Below are 24,056 nucleotides of genomic sequence, written 5' to 3' on the forward strand. Positions count from 1 at the left end.
AAAGCCTGTCCAGCTTTCTCAGGACCCACAGCTATTTTTGTCGTTGTTTATTGTTTTGTCACTGTTTTCTTTCCTGATGAGAAACACGTGATTTTACGCTGGCTCAAATAAACACAACTGTGACTTGGATTTCACAAGGTAGAGAGCTGGTTTGACATATTTGTGACGGCTTTGTCGTGTTTTCAGACACACGAACTCTGAGGCACTCTAGATCATCCTAAGCCTTTCCCAACATTCCTCCCAATATTCTCCAATGCTCAGTACTATCTCACACCATTTGCCCAGTGCCCCTCGTCATCCCAGCTTCCCCTTTGTTCATATTACAAAGTTCCTATGTCATTCAATAATATCTTACCTAAACATTCTGAAGTTAATCACAAAGTCAAAAAGGTAAATAAGCAAGAGACATTTTGCTGGTTTTAATTCAAGAAATGGCACTCAAAATTGAATAAGACCCTTTAAAAGCTAGGTTCATTCTTTAAAAGATAAGTTTTTGTACATAAAATAAATGTGCCATCTTAACCCTACATGTCACTACTACAGAAGGGGGCATGCAGGAGGCAGCCAATTGATCTCTCTCTCTCTCTCTCTCTCTCCCCCCTCCATTCCTCCCTCTCTAAAAATCAATAAAGCCATATTTTTAAAAAAATAAGGGAGGTTCAAGGGACAAATACTATATCTTTCTGCAAAATTTTGCTCAAGAGCTCAAAATCTAAACATGAGCCACCGGAAGAACCATAAAGAAACAGAACACTTTTAAGGAGAAAATAATATTAACATATTAACAGCCAGTAGTGGCCTTTCCACTCCACTTCTGAAGCATTTCCTCAGTATGACTGTGTATTTAAGAGGTATTACATCCTATATAATAATAATAATAATAATAATAATAATAATAATAATAAAGGTAATATGCAAGCTTTATTGGCTGGATCGGGTCACAAGATGGCTCCCTATGACCCCGCCAGCAGGGGGGTGAGTGAGGGAAGACCAAATGACTGAACAGCAGGCTGTGTGGGGCGACCAGGCCAGCGGGGGTGCCGTGAGGGGCAACTAGGCTGGCAGGGAGTGCAGTTGGGGGTAACCAGGCCAGCAGGGGGGGCAGTTAGGGGTGACCAGGCCGGCAGGGGGGTGCAGTTGGGGGCAACCAGGCTTGCAGGGGAGGCAGTTGGGGGCAATTAGGCTGACAGGGGGGGCAGTGAGAGGCGATCAGGCCGGCGGGGGGCGGGGGGGGTACAGTTATGGGTGACCAGGCAGGCAGGCAGGTGAGCGATTAGGAGCCAGCGGTCCAGGATTGTGAGAGGGATGTCTGACTGCTCCAATCCCGGGGATCGGGCCTAAACCGGCAGTTGGACATCTCCCGAGGGGTCCTGGATTGGAGAGGGTGCAGTCTGGGCTGAGGGGACCACCCCCCCCCTCGTGCACAAATTTTGTGCACTAGGCCTCTAGTTTATACATAAGACATAATTGAGACTGGTAATTGAAAAAAACCTCCCCTTTCTAAAATTAAGAAACCAAACATTTTATAATTTAACCTGCTCATAATCATATTAAAGAACAACAAGCTACATGTTCCTGGTGATAAATTTCTGAGATTTTCAATGAGACCCTTAGGAAGGCAATGCTACTTACCACAGTTTTGTTCATCACTCAGGTCCCCGCAGTCATCATATCCATCACACACAAGGCTGTAATTAAGACACTTGCCCGTGTGACAGTGGAACAGATTCTCGCTGCAATCTGCAAATAAGAGAAACCACTCAAGTACCATCTGAACAGAAGGTGATGCTATAGTGGTGCTCTATGTAGCAAAAGCATATCAGCAGGAGGGAAACCATAGTGACAGCCTGGTCCACAGCTAGTGCTATACAGGTGAGGAGACTGGTGCAGAGAGATACAATGACTTGCTCAAGGTCACATAACAAGCTACTGCAGAACCAGGACTAGGACCCTCGGGCTCCCAAGCTATTGCTTTTATCACTTTCTGAGACTTTCACTTTATGTCCCCTGAAAGATCCTTTATAGTCAAATATGAGAAATGATATTCTCAATTCATCATGGTTCCTCATGAAGTTCATGTTCATACAGAAGCAATGACTTCAGTAGAGGGTAAGTAGCTATTTCCTAAAAATGTTTCCTTTGCAATGAAAGTCTAGTTTTGTCCATGATAAGCATAAACACAATGGAGAGAAAAACTTATTTAGAGTATAGAGTCATTACTCACTTTCATACAAACATGATCCCTTAAGTCAGCGGTTCTCAACCTGTGGGTCGCAACCCCTTTGGCGGTCGAACGACCCTTTCACAGGGGTCGCCTAAGACCATCCTGCATATCAGATATTTACATTATGATTCATAACAGTAGCAACTTACAGTTATGAAGTAGCAACGAAAATAATTTTATGGTTGGGTCACAACATGAGGAACTGTATTTAAAGGGCCAGAAGGTTGAGAACCACTGCAAGTCAATGGAGTGTTTCATAAGATGACCCTTAAATAAGCAGGTACTGTCCTAGAGTATGGCAGCAAGATAAGAATGAGTGGTATGCAGCTTCAGGAAGCATATAGTTTAATGTTGGAATGAACAACATGTGAGGAAATTTTAATAAGAAGGTATGTCTTGTTTTTGGGCAAAACAGAACTCATATCCAAGTTCTGCCATCTACTAGCCATGGAAATTTGAGTGTATTAGCTAAAAATCTATGAGTCTGTGAACTGACCTATGAAACCAGGATAAGATCATTAGTTAATACAGCTTGGACATAGAGATTAATAAAATAATGTGTGTAAGATGTCAAGATAATTCAATGGGAAAAGAATACTCTTCGACAGATGGTAATAGAATAATTAGATTTTAAGTGTATAAAACTGAACTCTGACCTTTACCTCAAATTATACACACAAATTATCTCAAAATGGATCATAGACTTAGGTGTAAGTGCCAAAATTATGAAGCTTCTAGAACAGCAGTTCTCAACCTGTGGGTGGCGACCATAGGAAAACACATATAGCATATCAGATATTTACATTACGATTCATAACAGTAGCAAAATTACAGTTATGAAGTAGCAACGAAAATAATGTTATGGTTGGGGATCACCACAACATGAGGAACTGTATTAAAGGGTCGTGGCATTAGGAAGGTTGAGAACCACTGTTCTAGAAGAAAATATGGTGTGTGTGGGGGGGGAGAGGGGGGGACTTTGTTCTTTGACCTTGGGTTAGACAAAGAATATTATTAAGTCCTGTATTGTTTGAATTTATGAGCATGCATCAATTTTATAAAAACAAGACAGTATTCTCTTAAAAATGTATTTTACACAATTATTACATTATTTAAATGGAAGTTCTTTCTAATAAACATTATTTAAAAGTAAAAAAAAGAATTAAAATTAAAATGCTATTAAGAGAATGAAGAGAATAGCCAAAGAATAAACATTATTCAAAAGTAAAAAAAAGAATTAAAATTAAAATGCTATTAAGAGAATGAAGAGAATAGCCAAAGAACATATATGCATAGCCCATGGACACAGACAACAATGTGGTAAGGGCCAGAGGGAGGTGGGGGCAGGGTCTGGTTGGAGAGGGACAAAAAGAGGGAAATTAGGGGATATCAGTAATAATGTCAACAATAAAATATTATTTAAAAAAGAAAAGAAAATGAAAAGATAGACAAGCTATATACTGAAAAAATATTTGCACATCATGTATCTGATAAAGTATACACGGAACTCTTACACTCAATAATAATAAGTCCCAATTACAAATTAGCAAAAGACTTGAATAGAAAGTCGTCACAGGAGACATACAAATGGCAAATTGGCACATGAAAAGGTGTTCAATATAATTAGTTATTAAGGAAATGCAAATTAAAACCACAATAAGATACCATTATACACCTCCAAAATGGCTATAATGAAAAAGACAGACAATAGCAAGTATTGACAAGGATTCTGAAAAAATGAAACTCATATACCACTGGTGGGAATGTAAAATTATAATGCCACCGTGTAAAGCTGTTTGGCAGCTTCTTATAAAGTGAGCTATAACTTTACCATATGATTCATGAATTCTACCCTTAAAAATCTACTCAAGAGCAATGAAACATATATCCACACAGAGACTAGTATGTGCATTGTCCATAACAGCATTATTCATAACAGCCAAAAACTAGAAACAATCCAAATTCATAACAGCCAAAAACCAGAAACAATCCAAACACTCAATGGTGAGTGGATAAGTAATTAAAAGTATTGAACCAGTGATACATGTGACAGCATAGATGAACCTCAAAAACATTATGCCAAGTGAAAGAAACCAGACACGAAGACTACAGATTGTGTGATCCACTTATAAAATTTCCATAAAAGGCAAACTTATAGAGACAGAGATCAGAGCCATGGTGATCTGTGGGTGGAGAAGTAGAAGTGCTTCTCTGGGGACTGACTGCAAATAGGTGGGAGGGAAATCTGGGGGGAGATGGAAAAGTTCTAGAAGTGGATTGTGGTGATGGTTGCACAACCATCAATTTACTAAAAATCAATGGGATACATTTATGGTTTGTAAATTATACCTCAATAAAACTTCAAAACTGTTTTTAAATTAATATATGTAAAAATACCTGCATTGGCTAGAAAGTAGATTTCTTAACTGTATTATCTTTCCCCTTATTTGAAGTGAAGTAAGTACAAAAATAGGTCCTTAAGTCTGGAGAGAGAGCATGGAAGATGGGCAGAAGTGTGGATGGCATAAAACTTCACCATGTTTCAGGTAGAGGGAATAACAAGAACATGGAAGAGGAGAGAAATAAGGGTACATTTGAGGGTCAGTCTACTTAGCTGATGAAGACCAAGAATCTAGTAGTCAGTAGTACGGTCCCCTGAATTTCAGCTGATCGTTTCTCCTGAAGCCTCATCTCCTACAATGGGCTCTATTCTTTTAAAATAAGTTACTTAAATACTTTAGAATAACATCATTTTAGAAACAAAATGGGCCTTAGGAATCACCTGTTCAGCACCCTCATTAAGAAGGTGTTTTGTGTACACAAACACACATACATGTGAACACAACACATTGCTCACACTTATATACATGAAGAAATTGTAAGTATTCATTTTCATTTCCCCAGGCTGAATAATTTTCAAATGAGATTAACCATCATAAGGAAAAATATAGGAACTACAAAGAGGTTCTAGTTTCACTTTGAGAGCTGTACTATTTCCTCCCATTCAGCAGAGGGCGCTAACTCCCCACTCTGCACCCAATCGCTGCTTGGACTATTGCACATGTGCTAGCTGAGTTGGGAAAAGGTTCTCACCTTTGTGTTCTTGCCCACCAAGCAGAGCTGGGAAATCTGTGCATCAAGATACATGCATTTTAGCCCTAACCGGTTTGGCTCAGTGAATTGAGCGTCGGCCTGCAGACTGAAAGATACATGCATTTCTTTGAAAAGTTGTAAAAGGTCTTTTTACAGTTTTGTTTTGTTTTCACCTAAATTACTCTTGTGGGACATTTTGAAGCAGTATTCTAGAATACGTAATAACAAAGGTTCTCAACTTGACCATTAATGCGAAAGTACTCGCATTCCCTGAAAGTGGTGGTGCGGTGGTGGGGTGGCATATTTTAACCCATATGAGTTAAGTGGGGTTTTTTTAAGCGGTATACCTCACTTCTTTTGATTGTAGGACTGGGGCATCAAACACTCCTTACAGGATCTGATTAACACACCAAAATTTTCCAGTGATTCACGTGTCCTCTGTGAGACCTATTCTAGGATCCCCAGAAATTCACACTAAGACCTCATTTGAGATATTTTTAAATTAATGCTGTCATGTATTAAATTATTTCATGGATGACTCAAGCATTAAAGAAAACAATTCCTTCTTATTTACACACACAGGTACAGATTCAACTTTCCACTGTTATGGCTTACTTGGTTAGAAGCCATTCTCAGAGGTTAGATACAAAATTAGCTACATTTGGAAAACAACTTGTTACCCCCCTAAGGCCTGTGTGACTAGTAAACACACAAAACCTGAACCGGAGGCACTGCACAGCCAGAAATACATAGCAAATAGCAAAGATCACAGAGCCTCCTTTTAGTGGAGTAAATGTTTATTTGCACTGAAAAGAAATGTTGTCAGCGCAATTTGGGGCCAACGAATGAAAATGTTCAAAAGCTACTTGCTGTGATTTTCTTGCTCAATACAAGCATAATTTTGCATGACCTGAGGTAGATGTTTTTCTAGATACAGATCATTTTTCTTAATGAGAGCTTGATACAAAATGAAGTTCTTGCATGTTAATATTTATTTCAGTTTGGCACCTCACACTATTAACTTTTGTCTCTTAAAATGATTGTGAGATTAAGGGAGAAAACGAAGGAACAGAAAACCTTTTATCAAGGATTTCACTCAATTTTCTCAGTCTCTATGAGTCTGTAAGCATTAATATGTTGCCTCATTTCAAGGTTCCAGTATGGATGCTCAATTTCTCCCTCTAAATCCCCTCAATTTCAGATGACCAGAGAGGTTAAATGGTTTGCCCACAGTTACCCAGCTCACTAATAGCAGGGCTATGAGGTGAATCGAGGCTTCTGGTCTACCTGGGGTTCTTTTGACTACTGACTTCTATCTTTGGTTCTCAACTTTCCTAATGCCGTGACCCTTTAATACAGTTCCTCATGTTGTGGTGACTCCCAACCATAAAATTATTTTCGTTGCTACTTCATAACTATAATTTTGCTACTGTTATGAATCGTAATGTAAATATCTGATATGCAGGATGTATTTTCATTGTTTGCGACCCACAGGTTGAGAACCGCTGTAGAGTTTCTGAATTGCAGTACTGTTGGCAATTTGGACTGCGTAATTCTTTGTTGTGGGAGGGGCTACCCAATGCAATGTAGCAGCATCCTTGACCTCAACTCACTAAATGCCAGTAGCATTGCTCCCAACCCCCACGGTTGTGAGCATCAAATCCGTCTCCATATATCATAAAAATGTCCCCTAGAAGACAAATTGTCCCCAATGGAGAACCACTATTCCACGGTATCTGAAGATCACCTCAATCCAAAGCCTGGCTTTAATCCATCTTTTTCATCAGCTCTTTCATACCAACCAAACTCCCAGTAACCCTCCTCTCTTCCCCATTTACAGGACCTCCCTTTCTGTTTACACCACTCTTCTTTTGCTTTGTGACATCTCTTCTACTATATTGTTCTAAAATACCACATCCAATGATCTCTATGCTTCTATGCCATTTCCATGGTTAGATTAAAAGTCTCATGAAGAAAGAAACCATGTCTTAAGAGTCATTATACTTCCTAGGCATCTAGAATATGCTTCACACACAGCAGGAATTCAAGGATATTCAATAGTTGGATTGATTCAGCATAACCAAATTGCCACTAAACAGACGTGAATTTTCCATCTGAAACTTCTTCCTTCAGTGGAGAATGAAATATTTGTATTATTTTGATGGAAATATTTCTCATATTTACTTGCATCCCTATCTCAGTAAAAAGAATATAGTAAATGCAGTCACTTGTGATGATTGGGAAACATCATTTGGAAAACCACCTGAATTAGAGTCCCTACATGTAGAAATGCCACTGTCAACCCATCTGGATGACAAAGAAAACCAGGGCTAGAGAAGTCGCCTGCCTAGCATCGTAGAGCTAGAAACTTTTAAAAGAAAACTTTTCTTAATTTTCAAAATTCCTTATGCTACATCATTAAATTGTTCCAGGTGGTTGGAAATCTGTTCGTTCTACAAATACTTAGGATAAGACTGATAAACACAGCAAAATTAGTTAGGGGAGAAAGTCAGGAAGCAGTCCCAATACCTGTAATAGACAGTCATCTCCCAAGCACAGCAGAGCATCCGAAATAGACATTTGCCATAGCAATGATCAGAATATAACCACTCGCTGAGTCTGTTATGGACAAGGGCAAGTCAAAGGCAACACAGTCTAGAGAAAACAGCATTCAATTTGGCCCCATTCGAGACTGGGTTCAAACCTAGCACTTGGAACCACTGGCAAATTTTTTCACTGCCTTAAGCCTCAGCTTTGCATCTGAACAGAAGGGGAAGAGAATACCTTCTTTGCTGAAAATTAAGTCAAATCACGGAGGTACATGCGTCCAGCACAGTTGATTAGGGAACTCACAAATAAAATGCACCTTCCCTTCCTTTCTTTAAAGGCCTCTTCCTCTTCCTCCTCCTCCTCCATTCGCCAGGAGCCTGGCACCAGGCTCCTCCTCCTGCTCCTCACTGGGAAGGCCCATTTGCACAACATTTTCTTGTAAGTCCACAGCAACATTCCCTAATGTAAACATACATCCTACAAAAATTTTTTTTTATGTAAAATCATCTGCCATAGGTTTTCCTGAAGAGGGAATTCCAAATTATAAAAACAAATGTCTCAGCGAAAACATTTCCGAAAATATGGGTGGCATAACTGAAGTTCCACAGGATGCTAGATATTCTGCAAAATACATCAGTGCATGAGTGAATAAATAAATATATAAATTAAGCTTAGGGTATCTCTAAACATGAAATTTTGAGGAAATACCAAGTTAAGCAAAATGAATGTCTTTCTTTTTTTTTTGACTTGCAGGATTTCTTAGAACCTTTAAGGCAAAAATATGAATTGTAAGTATCTAAGAAGTAAATCTGATAGACAGAACTTCTCAAACTTACTTTTTTCTCTCAAAAATTTTTCAAGACTCAGGCACTGTGGAACACCAGTTTGGGAAACACTGATCTGAAATGTTACCATAATATGTGGTCTTTCAAAAGTTATGACAAATAAGCATCCTAACCCTTCAGATGGAAGAAAAGTTGGTCCACTTGACACATAGACCAGAGGAATCTCAACTGTGGTCAATCATTGTGAGCACTTACAAAGCGTTGGCAACTTCTATAAGGAGTAAAACACAGCTTTTCTCATAGTAATGATTGCTGTTCATATAACCATTAAAAAGCAATTAGAACACAATAGCATACGGTTCTGTTTTGGATGCAGATCCTACATTGTATTCTTGAGGCTAATTTTTCCTTTTTATCTATTGCATAAGTGTAAAATGACTTGCACTCTGAATATGTATTTGTTATGGACTGAATGTCTGTTCTCCCAATGTGCACATATTGAAGCCCTAGCCCCCAACATGACCCTATTTGGAGAGAGGGCCTGTGAGGAGGTCATGCAGGTTGAATGAAGTCCTATGAGCGGGGCACTAATCCAATAGGGTGGTACCCTTGTAAGTAGAGGATAAGATACCAGAGCACCCCCCCAATCTCTCTCTCTCTCTCTCTCTCTCTCTCTCTCTCTCTCTTTCTCTCTCTCTCTCTCTCTCTCTCTCTCTCTCTCTCTCTCTCCTTCTCTCTCTCCCTCCTCCTTCTCCATATTCCCCTCTTGCTTGTCCTCTCTCCATTTCTCCCTTTAAGGAGGTCAGGTGAGCACACAAGAGGATAGCAGCTGCCTACAGGCCTGGAAGAGAACTCTCACCAGACACTGAACCCTGCTGGGCCTTGATCTTGGACTTCCCAGCCTCCAGACAGTGAGAAACAACTTCCTGCTGTAAAAGTCATGAAGTCTTTGGAATTTTGGGTGGCAGCTCAAGCACATTAATGCAATATTGGGCAAACCGCCGACCAATCCCCTGAAGACTAATCGAATCGATGGTAAGTTAACTGCGAGTGTTGAAGGCTGAACCCACCGAGCTCTGGATCTCAAACAGTTAATGCCATGGACCACCTTCAGGTTTAGAGGAAGCATAAACCAACAGGAGGCTAGGCATCTGCTGTGTCATGAGTGTGAAGAATCATGAGGGCGAAAAAATGTTCCTATTAAAATGTCCTCTTAAAAAAAGTTGACCTTTATACCCTTAAAGCTTTAAAAACAAAAACAAAAATCCTCACCCAAACAAAATAAACGACAAGCCTTCTCCTCATTTTAAGACACTTTATGCAAAAACACTTCCACCCCTGATCTGTTCCAGGCGGCACCAAGCTGCTGAGTTCCTACAGGCCTATGCAAGGTGTGCAAACACAATGCTGCCCCAGGGGAAGGCAAACAGGCTCCCTCCCTTCAGAAAGGCAAACTCCTCCGAGCAGTCTAGCATATGCCGGTTGTCAGGACGGGACAATGGAACGGCTGGTTTCCAGGCCCCCCTCAGAGCATCCCTGTCCCCTGCCCACGGGACCCCGCGGCCTGACACATACTGCAATGAGCCTCGTCGCTCCAGTCGTCGCAGTCGTTGTAGCCGTTGCACTGCAGTTTCCCGGAGATGCAGATCCCACTGGCGCACAGAAAGCTCTCGCCCCCTCCACAGAACGCTGAAAGGGGAAGAAAAACAATGTCAGAATAATGCTTTGGTTTTTTGTTGTTGTTTTTTTCCTTTTAAAAATAAGAGAAGCAAATAAAGAACAAGAAAAACTTCCCTTGCTGTTCAACAGATTTGTTTCTAAATCCCCGCAGTTTCACGGTCATCAATTTTCCTCTGGCCCTACAGATGCTTCCCTGTGACACGACTTGGAAATAATACAAAGCCCATTGGCCTCGGGAAAGCAAAAGAAATCGAGCCCCTGGGCGGCATGTGTGGAGCTCAAGAGAGCAGCCCCATCGATTGTTCAACCTCTGTAGGGACAATACCAAATGGGAGTATTTTTCTTAATAACTGAAAATTATTTCAAACTGAAGTGCTATTTATTGAACAAATACTTTTTAAAAGCTTTCAATAATAAACCACATACGGGTGATTATTAGAAAAAAAGACAAAAAACAAAACCCCCTCCTCCTTCTAAAACACTATTCAATGTTGCACAGAGAAAGGTACAGTAAAATAGTCACCTGCAGTGTGCTCAACACAGGCACAGACTCCAGGCCCCTGCATTTAAAATATATTTACTGGCCTTAATAAAAATGCCAGTTAAAAACGTCCAAGTCTGTTCTTTGCATAAAGAATGTAAAATAGCATTAGCGAATCATATTTTCATTCTTTTCTTTCCCTTAACGCAGTTGCACTTTGGTATTATTTGCTTTTAGCACTGTGGTGCTCACTTTCTTCTGAAAATTCAACAAATAACCCATTGTTTCAAAATTACTATAGACAATAAATATAAGATAAAAGCTTAGAACATATTTTAATAAGAGAATAAATCAGCTCCACAAAGTGAGTGTTAAAACACACTTAAGTATTTGGTAATGTGTATCAAATGCCTTTTCCATGCACATAACCTTTGACCCAACAATTTTATTTCTTGAATTTTATACAAAGGAAATTTTTATGAATAAATACAAGTTTTTCTTTTCAGGGATATTCATGCCATCATGGTTTATAATTGAGGAAACAAATTTTGGTACCTACATAAGAAGGAATACCATTACAGTCATTGCAAAGTATATTGTCAAAAATAATGTCCTGGAGCACAATTCAAGGTAATAAGTAGTAGAAAAACACCATATGGTCAAAAAAAAAAAAAGCATAATATAATTTGGCCTAAAAAGAAGTAAATCACAGGTCACTGTGATTATCCCTGGTATTAGGATTAAAAGTAATTTTTACCTTCTTCATTGTATTACACAAATCCATTGCATTTTTCAAATGTTCTTCTAATGACCATGTCTTCCTTTGTGAACTTAAAAAACCAACAAAAACCACCAACTTTTTTCATGAGCTCTCGATTCAGAGTAATAGTAGATAAATACAACCCATGAAAACTTCTGTCTCTCTTTGTCTTCCTCCCTCACTGTCACCGCTCCCTAAACCACATATTCCTTGATGAAATAAATCTTGTTGACCAGCTAAAGGGAACCAGAAAACATGCAACATTTTGTACTCAAAAATTGAAATTCAGAAAAGTGCAGACTCTGAACGCTTCAGGCTTAAGGCCCAAGTCTGTCAGAGCTCCCGCGTTCCTGGCCCCAGCAGAGGGGCGGCACCCGAGGGCTTCTTCATTCACATTTGCTGGGGAGAGTCACCTCATCCCAATGGGGCACAATACACTGGCACAAGGCAAAGAGAAAGTGCTATTCATGGATTAGTTCCCAATGCTGTCACAGAAATCAGAATTTCGATTTGCTGGCCATTAAATACTAGTTGATTTGGCAAGTTTCTATGATGCTATCACGTGCAATCCTCACCATATCAACAACAAAAGTCTGGTTTTCCATTAAACCCCAGGATTCCCATATCAATACAAATTAGAGCTACGGACTTCACCTGCCAAAATATGAAAGGCGTTTATATTTTGCATAGTCTTAGAGGGGGCAGCACAGGACTGTACCTATTGCTACAGGTACAGACTCCTAAAGGGTGAAAAGGAAACCAGCTATAAAGTGAAAAACGCTTAGATTGTATTAGCCGGTCTAGACAATATCCTCTCTCCAGGCTTAAGAGAAAATGTTCAAGGAATAAGTGTTGATCCTATTGTGAGGCTGTTTCTGTGTTAGACTAGAGAGTGCATGAATTCCATCTGTCTGCATTTCAGCAACCGCAATGCCTCAGAAGAAGTATTGCATTCCCTACCTTATGGTGCTGATGATTCCTCGGAAATGCAGCTGAGAGCTCAGCAGTAAATATCTAGACTTCATCTGTAAGACCCTATATATTTTACTGCAGTAAAGCTATTTCTGGTGTATGGTTATATCAAATCTGGATCAAATTTAAAGCATAGCATTGCTTGCATTGTTTTGATTATCACCATCCTGTGGTGTCTTGGATGATTCTGCAGAAACTGACTTCTTCTGTGTGGTTCCTCAGTGGGAGGTGTGGCTGCCCTCGGCTTTAGGACATTGTCAATTGTTTCTTTATTCTTTCTTTAGAAGTTCATAGTTTCATTAATCAATGTTATTTTTGTACAATCAGAATAACTGTTGAATATGTTCTGTTTGATTTCTCCTTAACTTGTACTCAGAATTTCTACTTTTATTTGTGTGAAACTGTTCAACTAAGCCAAGTACTTCAAACACATCTTATCTGGAATTTCCAAACAGCCCCTTAAGGTAGACAGGTAGACATTCTATCACATCTTCCTTGGGAGAAGTGGTAGTTTACAAATACAGGAGCTAGAGTGTCATGTGGTTAAGACAGCAATTGCCCAGAGCCATGCAGCCAGGAAAAGGTGAAGACCACCCAGAAGAGTGAGGTCTGTGCTCAATCCTCCACACTGCCCCCAATCCTTGTCTTTGGTACAGAAACAGCTGTGGTCAGTTCAAGGCCACCAGGGTTGGGTAAAAGATCAAACTTGCCTTTATTTTTCTCTCTAAACAAAAGATAAATGTCTGTCCTTTGGGTGGACTGGACCAGATGAGATGACATTCCATGTCAGCTCTGGGTTTCTGTAGAGATTTTCAACCATAAATTGTACTGTTTTATAACAATCATCTTCCAACAGCCTTTACTGAGACTTAGCCCTTTAGGTGACAAAGAGATTCCCGAGGCAAAGTCATGCTACGCAATCTTGAGACCATTTTCACTAACATCATCTATAATTCTAAGAGGTACATACTGGGCTTTAAATAAATGGCAGATTGGTCAAGGGAAGATTCATTCATTCGTTCAACAAATATTTACTACCTACCACATGCTAGGCATTATTCTAGCACCTAGAAATATAGCAGTAAAGAAAACAAAAAGAATTTCCCCACCTTCATGTAGCATATACTCTACTCATCATCATCTGATAAAGATACTTTTACCAACTAAAGATACATCACACCAACGTTGACTTCTATCTACACATATGACATTTAAATAACATTAATGCAAAGATTTCAGTATACGGAGGTGCACTGCCTAAGATGTTAGTTTACCTGTCCAGAAGATGAAGTCAATTACAAATCACCTGAACTTGAACTCCATGCATGCTGAAGAATATATACCCGTGAAGATGATCAGCTCTTTTCACTATTCTTATCTCTGGTAACGGACTGCTGAAGTAACAGCCATAGCCTGAAATGACCTTTAGATGTTCTGCAACTATTTCCAGCCCTCTCGGTTCTCTCTGCCTGTGTATTATAGGCAGCATTTACTCGTATATTGGCAAAGAGTATTTTTCAGAAATTACTCACCGGTCTCTGAGTAGTGTCCTCATTCATCCTGTCTTGGAGCCCTTATTTAAAGTCTGAAGCTCCCATCCAACTCTACCTCTGAAGAGAAAGCTGACCTGTCACAGAGCATCATCACCTGAGCCTGTACTAAGAGCTTGTCAGTCCTTCATTGAACATGGTGCTTGAAATTAAGTTACTGCCAACCATATCGCTTCTGCCTTTTACAAGGCTATATAACTAGAGAAAGAGAATGAGTGTAATCTTTTAGCAGCCAATAGAAGAATTCCTCCTGTGGAGAGCACTGTATTTTTGGACATAATCCTATCTAATAAAGAGGGAATATGCTAATTGACCCTCACACCATCACAAAGATGGCGGCGCCCACAGCCAATAAGGAGAGAATATGCTAATTGACCACCACACCCTCAAAGTTGGCAGTGCTCACAGCCACAAGATGGCCAACAGGGGAGGGCAGTTGTGGGCAATCAGGCCATCAGGGGAGGGCAGTTAGGGGTGACTAGGCCGGCAGGGGAGGGCAGTTGGGGGCAACCGGGCCGGCAGGGGAGGGCAGCTGGAGGTGATCAGGCTGGCAGGGGAGCAGTTAGGCGTCAATCAGGCTGGAAGGGGCGTGGTTAGGGGGTGATTAGGCTGGCAGGAAGAAGTGGTTAGGGGCAATCAGGCAGGCAGGCAGGCTAGCGGTTGGGAGCCAGCAGTCCTGGATTGTGAGTCCCACAGGGATAGGGCCTAAACCGGCAGTCGGCCATCCCCCGAGGGATCCCAGATTGAAGAGGGTGCAGGCTGGGCTGAGGGACAACCCCTCTCCCCCCCCACCAGTGCATGACTTTTGTGCACCGGGCCTCTAGTAGATTGATAAAGTCATTGGGTGAAAGATAAGATGTGACAGAGCAGAGTAAAAAACCAAAGTTATGCTCAAGTAAAGCAAACTTGCTCTTCACCCTACCTTCTAAGTCATATCAACTGGATGGTCCCTCATTTTGTTTAACATTAATATGTTTGGGTAGGTATGCATAGGGATATCAGATAGTTCTGTGTATAAAAAGAGTGAGGGTCCCCAAGGGGAGAGAGAGGAGGGAGCCAGTGTTCTTGGCACTGCCAGGAGGGAAACATAAATAAAAAGTTGGCTGAGCCTCCCTGAGGGGCAGGGTATAGAGAAGACCCTTTGGAGGACAGAAATATCTAATGGGATATTTCAAGTTGTTTTCTGAGGAATGGGAGGGGTAATCACTTCTTCCATCTGCCATATGGAATCAGCAAAGCTTATGTTGCTCTCTAATTTTCCACTCATTTACTTGGCCAATTTGGCATTCTTCTAGGAGCTTGGGGCACGTCACTGAATACCAAATAGATCCTTAGCTTTGTGGAGGTTATATTATAGGGAGGCAAACATAATGAGCACATTTCTATATATTAGGTCAGAAGGTAATGAGTGCTATGGGGAAGAAAAAGAGTATAACAGATTAAAAAATACAGGAGATGTCGGGGTGGGGTAGGACAGGGCCCTAAACCAGGGCAGGTCTCACTGAAAGTTGACATTAGAGCAACACCTTGAAAGATGTGGGGGATTTAACCAAATCTCAGGGGTGGATTTCAGCAGAAGTGCCAATGCAAAGACCCTCAGGCAGCCCTAGCCGGTTTGGCTCAGTGGATAGAGCATTGGCCTGCAGACTGAAGGGTCCTGGGTTGGATTCTGGTCAAGGGCATATGTCTGGGCTGCAGGCTCGATCCCCAGTGGGGGGCGTGCAGGAGGCAGCCAATCAATGATTCTCTCTCATCACTGATGTTTCTATCTCTCTCCCTCTCCCTCTCCCTTCCTCTCTGAAATCAATAAAATGTATATATATTTTTAAAAAGACCCTCAGACAGGAGCATGCCTGGCAGGTGTCAGGAACAGCAAGGAGACATGTGTGGCTAGACACAGACAGACACACAGGGCGACAGAGGCAGAGAGAAAGAGATGCACCAAGGAAGGGAGGTAGGAGGGAGGGAGGAATGAAGAGAAAATTCCATAAAAAATCATTGGAAAATAGTCTGGCCGGTGTGGGGGCTCAGTGGTTAAGCATTGACCTATGAGCCAGGAGGTCACAGTTTGATTCCTGATCAGGGCACATGCATGGTTGCAGGATCGATCCCCAGTGGGGGTGGGGGGAGAGGGGGCACAGGACATGCAGGAGGCAGCCTATCAATGATTCTCTCTCATCATTGATGTTTCTCTCTCTCTCCCTCTCCCTTCCTCTCTGAAATCAATAAAAATATATTTTTAAAAATAATTGGAAAATAATCCCTGGACGGGTGGCTCAGTTGGCTAGAGCATCATCCTGTACACAAAAAGGTTGAGGATTCAATTCCCGGTCAAGGTACATACCCAAGTTTTGGGTTCGATTCCCAGCCAGGGCATGTATGGGAGGCAACTGATCAATGTTTCTCTCTCTCCCTTCCTCTCTCTCTAAAATCAATAAAAAATGTAAACACAGTGAGAATTTTAAAAAATCATTAGAAAATAAGATGTACACCAGGACTCTGTTATTTATAATTTCCTGCAAATAAGTACAATAACATAACTTCAACTTTCCAAAGAGCACAGATGATTTAGAAATTGCATGCTTATAGTCCACCCTCTTGAAAGGCAGGCAGAGGTTTCTAATTACTCAAACATTTTGGAGGGGTGCCACTTTCTCAATTTGCTTTAGGAAATAAACACTTTATCTTCTGAACAAATAATTATCATTTAATGGCGCTTTAAAATACTCTGAGATTTTCGCCACTCTTAAGGCTCTCTCAAATAGTATTTTAGAAGTACTCACTATGAATCATAAAATGAAAATGATGGAACAATATTATAAACTATCTTTGACCAATTTCAAACAAATGTAGGATGTTGCATATGAAAGAGTTGGCCGTGTGTATACATCTAACATAAATAAAGGAAATATATATGATTTGGAAAGAATATAGTCCCTTGCAAGCATGTGGTAGTAAGTGAAACATTATACCTATTAACATGTTTCCAGACTTTTATTAAACGTGTAACTCAGTCATGACATCTACAGAAAGTCTTAGAAGAAAGATAAACAAAGAAAAATAACCAGTTTTAAGAGCTCTCTGATGTTATCTTCCTTCTTTGTTAGTTTACACATATTGGGTTGATTTCATTTTACAAGTTAATAGTTTGTGGATATCACTTGCAACGCAAACCAAATTTATTTTTAATCCCAGTTTCTTTTATTTTAGTCAATTTTATGTCTTGACAATCTTAATGCTGGAATAAATTGTCTCTGATTTTGCAATATTGTGGCTAAAGACCCAGAAAGAGAATAAACATATATATTTAGAATTTACTGTGCAAAGAACTTTGAAAAAAAAATATCTATCAAGAACAGATGATAGTTCTACTCTAATGTCTAGAAATTCACTTCCAGTCCCATGAAGACTTCCCTACCTACTTTCTGTTGTTAATTACGATAACAGGGTATTCCAAAGCATTACCAATCTTAACATTCACTGATCGTCAGGATACTGTAGGGTCTCACCTGTCTTTCAGATCAGAGAGCTGGATTCGAAGCTTCTGAAGCCCTAGGTTAGAGCTCTGTCGGACCCTCTCTACTCTCCATCCTCTTAACTGATGGCAACAAACCCCCCTCACTTGCCCCCATGCAGCAGTAGCCCATGGGACAGCACAAATTCCACTGGCAAGGCTGGGAAAACCTAGATACTAGTACTTCTGGTTCTCTGATCCTTTAAAATTAAAAGACCCCAAACATTCAAGTAACTTGAATTCTAACTACTATTATAACTTGAAAATGTTAATGAAACTAGTTTATAACATTCACCCTATTATCAATACTGATACTGACTGGATCTATACTCAGGAGAAATAATTATACTACATGATATAATTATATATAAATATGTTTTATATTTATTTATATATTATAAATATATTATTATTGAATAAATGAATAGACTATATAACAAATACTATATTGCATAACATATTTATAATATATACTGTTAAACAAATAAATAAAATAAATACATTACTTTTCTGTACTGTTTTGGGAAGTTATTCAACCTTTTGGAGCCTCAGTTTTCTTATATGAATTCTACCTGTTTTGAGACTGTCTTTGAGAATATTAATCAGTAATATCAAGTGTATGACACCGAATTGGGTAAAACCCAGTATGTTCTGTTTACTAAGGCTGGGGAGTAGGTCAGTCACTCCTGAAGACACCCATCACAATATGTCAAGAAAAAATGCCTCGTGCTTAGAGGGTTTACCTGCAAATAACTAGGGGTCCAACCCTGTGAATACAGCAGACCTGGAAGGTGGGGGTGATCGTATTCTTTGTAACAACCGAGATAATAGAAAAACAACATGATTCTGACAGATTGTCACACAGAAACCAATATAACAACATCTGGGGATGGAATGCCTCACTTTTCTTGGGCTCATAGACAGAAAAGGGAGTCAACTGCTCCGAGGAAGTTCACTTTTACTGTTAAATCACGGGTGTCCTGTGAAATGGTTTACATACTGGTAGAACACAGACGTGTCCTCTGAGTTTCTTTCCCATGCTTCCTCCACTTTTACCACGGCATGCCTTTCACAGTGCAGCTACCAAAGTCTCTCCTAGGAGCCCTAGTTACCAGGATTGTATATAACAAAGCCACACAGACTAAACCTAACATGGGGAAAAGTCAACCTTGCCTAAAACTAAATATAAGCACAATTTAATTAACTTGCATTCCAGAGTCACAGCTGCCAACGTGTTGAGACTAGAAGATTGGGTACACAGCACCCAAGGGCTCGGCGAGAGGGGGTAGGGGGAAGAGAAACTGCTAATTTTCTTTCCAAAGTCTTCAAGGGATTCATATGATCCTTTGTACCAATAAACAGGAATAATACCCACTTTGAACAAGATAAAGGCATCCAATCGGGGGGCCAGAATGAGCTAATGCAGGAAGAGGTGAAGTTTCAAGAGAGGGACTAGAAATATATAGAAAATAATCTTAACATTCAGATCAGCCCTGAGTCAAGTAGGGAATGGTCTGCTTTATGAAAGGAGGACAGGCATAGATAATAGGAAGTCAAAACCTGTGTTCCTATCACTGTAAATTCTCATAACTGCAATTTGAGCAGCGATGTTGTGATGTCTAAGATACTCTACTGACCAACCTACTGTGCTTAAACTAATCATAGGAAACCATGACATGAGGGTCGTCAATGGGAGATGGGTTGGGGGACTGAGCTTAGCATGGAGGTAGTTCTAAATAGGATCACCAGATGGCAGCCATACTCAGCCCATAGACCCTGTGAGGCAAGGACTCAGCCTGAGCTTGTGGAGACTCAGGGAATGCCAGTGGGGTGACTTATCTTTTTTTTTTTTCCTAAAGAACATTGAGTAAATTTGAAATCCCACTTTGGCCAATTATTACTACAGAAAACTGTGAAGTCTTTCACAATTGAAGTCCACTCATATCTTTGGTACATTTTCCCTATTGGTTTTCTTCCTTATTTGTCTATTGGAGCTCCTCTTGTTGCAATTATTTTCTTGCGGGCCATCCACCATGGACTTGTTTTTTAATTCGTAGTCTCTTTAGCTATACAGAAGTTTCACATATGGGTGAAGTCAAGTATACCAGTCTTTATGGTTTACGTCTTTATAAACCATATCTACATGTGTCAGAGTACAGGAACTCTATCAGGGCTGCGACTGTTGTTTTTTATTTCCTACTATAGCCATAAGACCTAGAAGAGTGGCACGAATATAGCGTGGGCTAAATAAACTTTGCATTCGGCCCAGAGCCTTTCTAGAACAGATGGAAACTACCAAGACCAAAATTAAGAGACACATTCTGGCCAAAATAACTAAAAATAGGCCACGGGGGTAGGGAAATCAGATCAGGTTTCTTAATAGTCAAAACTGATTTTGATCTGGCCATTAGAGATTGACTAATTTTTTGTTAAAATAAGAAGGCTTCTCATGTGGCTGAAATGGTCAAAATATAAAATACATAGTCTGAATTACATTTAAAGGAATAGAATAAAAGACCTCTCGAGATGCTTTTGAGATTTAAGTTCAGAGAAACACCAAAGGGAAGAAAGGTGGTGACTAGGTACTTTCACGCCAGTGCCTTTCTTAACACCAGCCACTAGGGGGCGACCACATCTTAAACCAAACCACAGAGCCCACAATACACTTGTGGGAAGTATCCAGGTTGTGACAGTATTTAAAAACAATTGTATTTTATGTGTTTTCAGTATTTATGTTAAAATCAAATCACTTTTCTTTTAAAAAATCATTTTGCATTTTAAATACAGTCATAAAAATATGAATCCTCATAGACAAACACGTTCAGAAACACTAGTGCATACTGTGTGTGTGTTTATTGCAGAATTGACATTTCCATTCTCTTAATAACCAATACATTTCAGAAATACAGTTTTTACTTAGCTAATTTTATTTCAAGTGGCTTTTGTACATTTTTAGAACTGCAATTGACACCTCGTGTGATTTTTGTCTGAAATGGAAATGGATTTTTCAGCGGGTGATCTCATTACAGGATAACCTCATGACAGATGCCTGCTGCACGTCTCTCCCTGGCACCCAGGGCGAAAAGGAACTCCTCAGGACTGTGGAAAAGTCCTCCTGAAACGCTGGCACCGCAAGCTCGCCATGCCTCTGCTCTAAGAACGCTGAAGAAAACTGCCCCTTTTCCTCAGCAACCCTCTCCTAAGAAGAATGTGTCACGGCCATTCCAGGGTCCTTTATAAGGACAGACAGAAAAGGAGGCCAAATACTTTATAAAATTTGGCGTGATTCTAAGGGCTCCTGGGAGGTCTCCCTGCCTAAAGTATTTCCCCGCTGAAATTCCTCATTTTGGTTTTACTCATTTAACCTCAGCCAAGAGTCCTCAAAAGGCACTTCCTGGGGACTCCTCATTTATCCAACCAAGAATTCCAGAGGCTGTCTGTGGCAGGCCCAGTGCTGGATATGGCAGAAATCACAGGCCTTACAGCGATTGTAAGAGATAACACCAGTATCAGTGATTAATACTTAAGAGATATGCTTTATAGATTACTCTTTTTTATTAGTATGAAAAATTTACATGAAAAAGTAGCAAGGGGTGGAATCTAAAGCATGGGGCCCTCACACAGACATTCCTGAGCAAAATACTTTGAGAACCAAAGGTCAACATGGAATCAGCAAGGGCGGAAGGGGGTAAGGGGGGCAAAAAAAACATATATTTTTTTGCCCAGCTGGTGTTGCTCAGTGGTTGAGTGTTGACCTTTGAACCAGAAGGTTCAATTCCTAGTCAGGGCACATGCCTGGGTTTGGGCTCCATCCCCAGTAGGAGGCAGCCAATCAGTGATTCTCTCTCATCATTGATGTTTCTACCTCTATATTCCTTTCTGAAATCAATCTATATCTATATCTATATCTATATCTATATCTATATCTATATCTATATCTATATTTTAAAATATATTTTTTCCCTTCAAAAATATTTCATCTATATATATATAAAAGCCAAGCGACCAGAAGGACAGAATGACTGGTCACTATGATGTGCACTGCAGTGGCCAACTGGCCGGTCAGGGCCCCGATAGGCCCACCATGGTCCCTCCCCCAGCTGGCCCAGCCCCCAATCGCCCCCCCCCAACCTCCCGTGGCCCCTCCCTCCAACTATCCTGACCCCTGATCAGCCCCCCCACACCCTGATCAGGGGCATTGCCGGCAGGCCAACCACCCGATGCCTCTCCCCACCGCTGGCCTGGCCCCAATCGGCCCCCATCAGGGCAGGCTGGCCAGAATTCATGCACCGGGCCTCTAGTTATTTATAAAACATAATGGTCATAATAGAGATATATGAGAAACAACATAAACTTATAAATTGCACAAAAATAATATTTTTGTGTCATATTTTAATATGATACAATAAATAACAATACATTATTAATGTGATTTTCTGGCTCAATTTTTTTTGCAAATTCTTTTATTCACTCATCAAAATATAAACTTTTAATGTGTATAATTGAAAAAGGCATCAGTAGCTCAACAAAAATGCAAGAGTGCAAATAATTTTTGTTAATTTTTCATTTTGACAAAGATCATTTTTCAGATGCAACTTTTAATGTTGCTGTTAAGAGAATTTTATAGACTATGACAGATTGGAATAGATTTCTGATAAAGTATCCCAAAATACAAATTTTAGTATGTCTAAAGCTGATGATTTTCATGGGGCAATTTTAATAAAAATATTTAACTCTTCATGTGAATCAATTTAGTGTAAGTCTGAATTTAATTTTAAATACAAATTTATATGATGGCTTTTCAATATTTCTTCTATTTCCTGTTAACTTTGGAGATCAAACAAAAAATCAAAAGTGGCTTCAAATTTTGAATATAATTCAAAATGCCTGTTTATACATGCTATTGCTGTATTGCTAATTTTAAGAAAAATTTTCATTTTATATCATCCTCTTTGCTAACCCTTTGTACGCCATGAGCGTCTATAGACGCAATTAAATTCAAAATATAGTGGCATGTGGGGATGGTTTCCGTTTTGGACGTGTGGCAGTTAACTGGTTAATATAAGGTTAACTGGTTAATATAATGAAACTCACATGAAAAGAGTGTTATTTTTTTCATTGACACTGGTTAAATGTAATTTCTATTTCTAAGCCTGTAACTATTCATTTTGCAATGTTTCAGCATTCAAAACCAAGGATTCTAAGTCTTTGAAGAATAACCCTAAGAACTCCCTGATAAATGCTTTATTACAATGTTCATGTATATACTTACTATGAAATTATTTACTAACCAAGTCTGCTGCTCACACACCAGCAACTTCTGTTCAAGGTTCAGGCTGAAGGGTTAACATTTGTGCAGATGCCACAGGGACAGGCTCCAGGGATCACCAGACGAGCATCTCCCACAGCTTCCCACGGAAGCCCCTTCTCTACCCCGGGACCAAGCAACCACTACCCCCTCCAAACCTGCTCTGTCGTTGCTTCTGTAGTTGCAGCACCATCATGGCCACTAATCTGAGCCCAGGTCCTTGCCCGGCCACCTGGGGACCCTGTGGGGTCCCAGACAGTCCTCAGGCCAACTGCTCAGCACCCACATCGCCCACCGCTATGCCCGTTGGCACATGTCCACATATTCACATGCTACCGCCTAGCATATCTCTGCCACTCACACACATGATCCTTTGTCCCATCAAACCTGTTACAAAACACAGTATAAAGATAAACTATTAAGAATTTTAAGACAGTGACAACAGAGCATGAAACCAAGCTTGGAGTCCTGCTGAGTGCAGGGCCCTGGGCCACTGCACAGGTCACCAGCCTGTGAGGCCGGCCTTGCCCTAAGCCGTCCAGGAGAGAAAGAGAGGCAGGGAGGATGAGATGAGGATGAATAACCATCACAAGTCCTTTGGACAGGGGTCCCGGCATCTCATGGTTTCTCAAACTCTAACTCACAGTATCCATCCTCTAACCACACCTCTTCTGCCACACCCAGCACATTCCCTCCTGCGGGAGTCACTGTCTAGACATGGGAACCACCCCTGTCATGTGGCAGGGACTGAGCTATGCAAGCTCCACCTCTTCAAAGCAATGGAGCGAAGGTGCACCCATGGTCACCCAGCTAAAGAACATACTTTCCAGCCCCTTTGCGGTTAGGTGTGGCCATGCTACTAAATTCTCCACAACGTGATGTAAGCAGATTCGTCTTCTTCTACTTTGCCTGCTTAAAAGGGACTTGCTACTCCATGCTTCCTCTCTCTGCCCTCCCACAGCTACAGCAGAGAGAGGACTCGGCCAGCTTCCATGATTCAGTAAGGGCTTTGGTCTAGGGCAGTGATGGCGAACCTTCTGAGCTCGGCGTGTCAGCATTTTGAAAAACCCTAACTTAACTCTGGTGCCATGTCACATGTAGAAATTTTTTGATATTTGCACCATAGTAAACAAGACTTA

General features: G+C 40.5%; 1 protein-coding gene across 1 annotated transcript in view; it reads right to left on the reverse strand.

Moving 5' to 3' along the window:
* Nucleotides 1–24,056, reverse strand: part of CORIN (corin, serine peptidase) — a 159,026-nt gene that overhangs the window by 65,529 nt on the left and 69,441 nt on the right. Inside the window, exons 5-6 of the mRNA XM_014466634.2 lie at nucleotides 10,228–10,341; nucleotides 1,633–1,740 (exon numbers count right to left, since the gene is read on the reverse strand). Coding sequence (XP_014322120.1) covers nucleotides 1,633–1,740; nucleotides 10,228–10,341 — 222 coding nt within the window. The remainder of the gene's footprint in view (nucleotides 1–1,632; nucleotides 1,741–10,227; nucleotides 10,342–24,056) is intronic.

Source organism: Myotis lucifugus, unplaced genomic scaffold (genome assembly GCF_000147115.1).
Source record: "Myotis lucifugus unplaced genomic scaffold, Myoluc2.0 scaffold_349, whole genome shotgun sequence".
NCBI classification, from domain to species: domain Eukaryota; kingdom Metazoa; phylum Chordata; class Mammalia; order Chiroptera; family Vespertilionidae; genus Myotis; species Myotis lucifugus.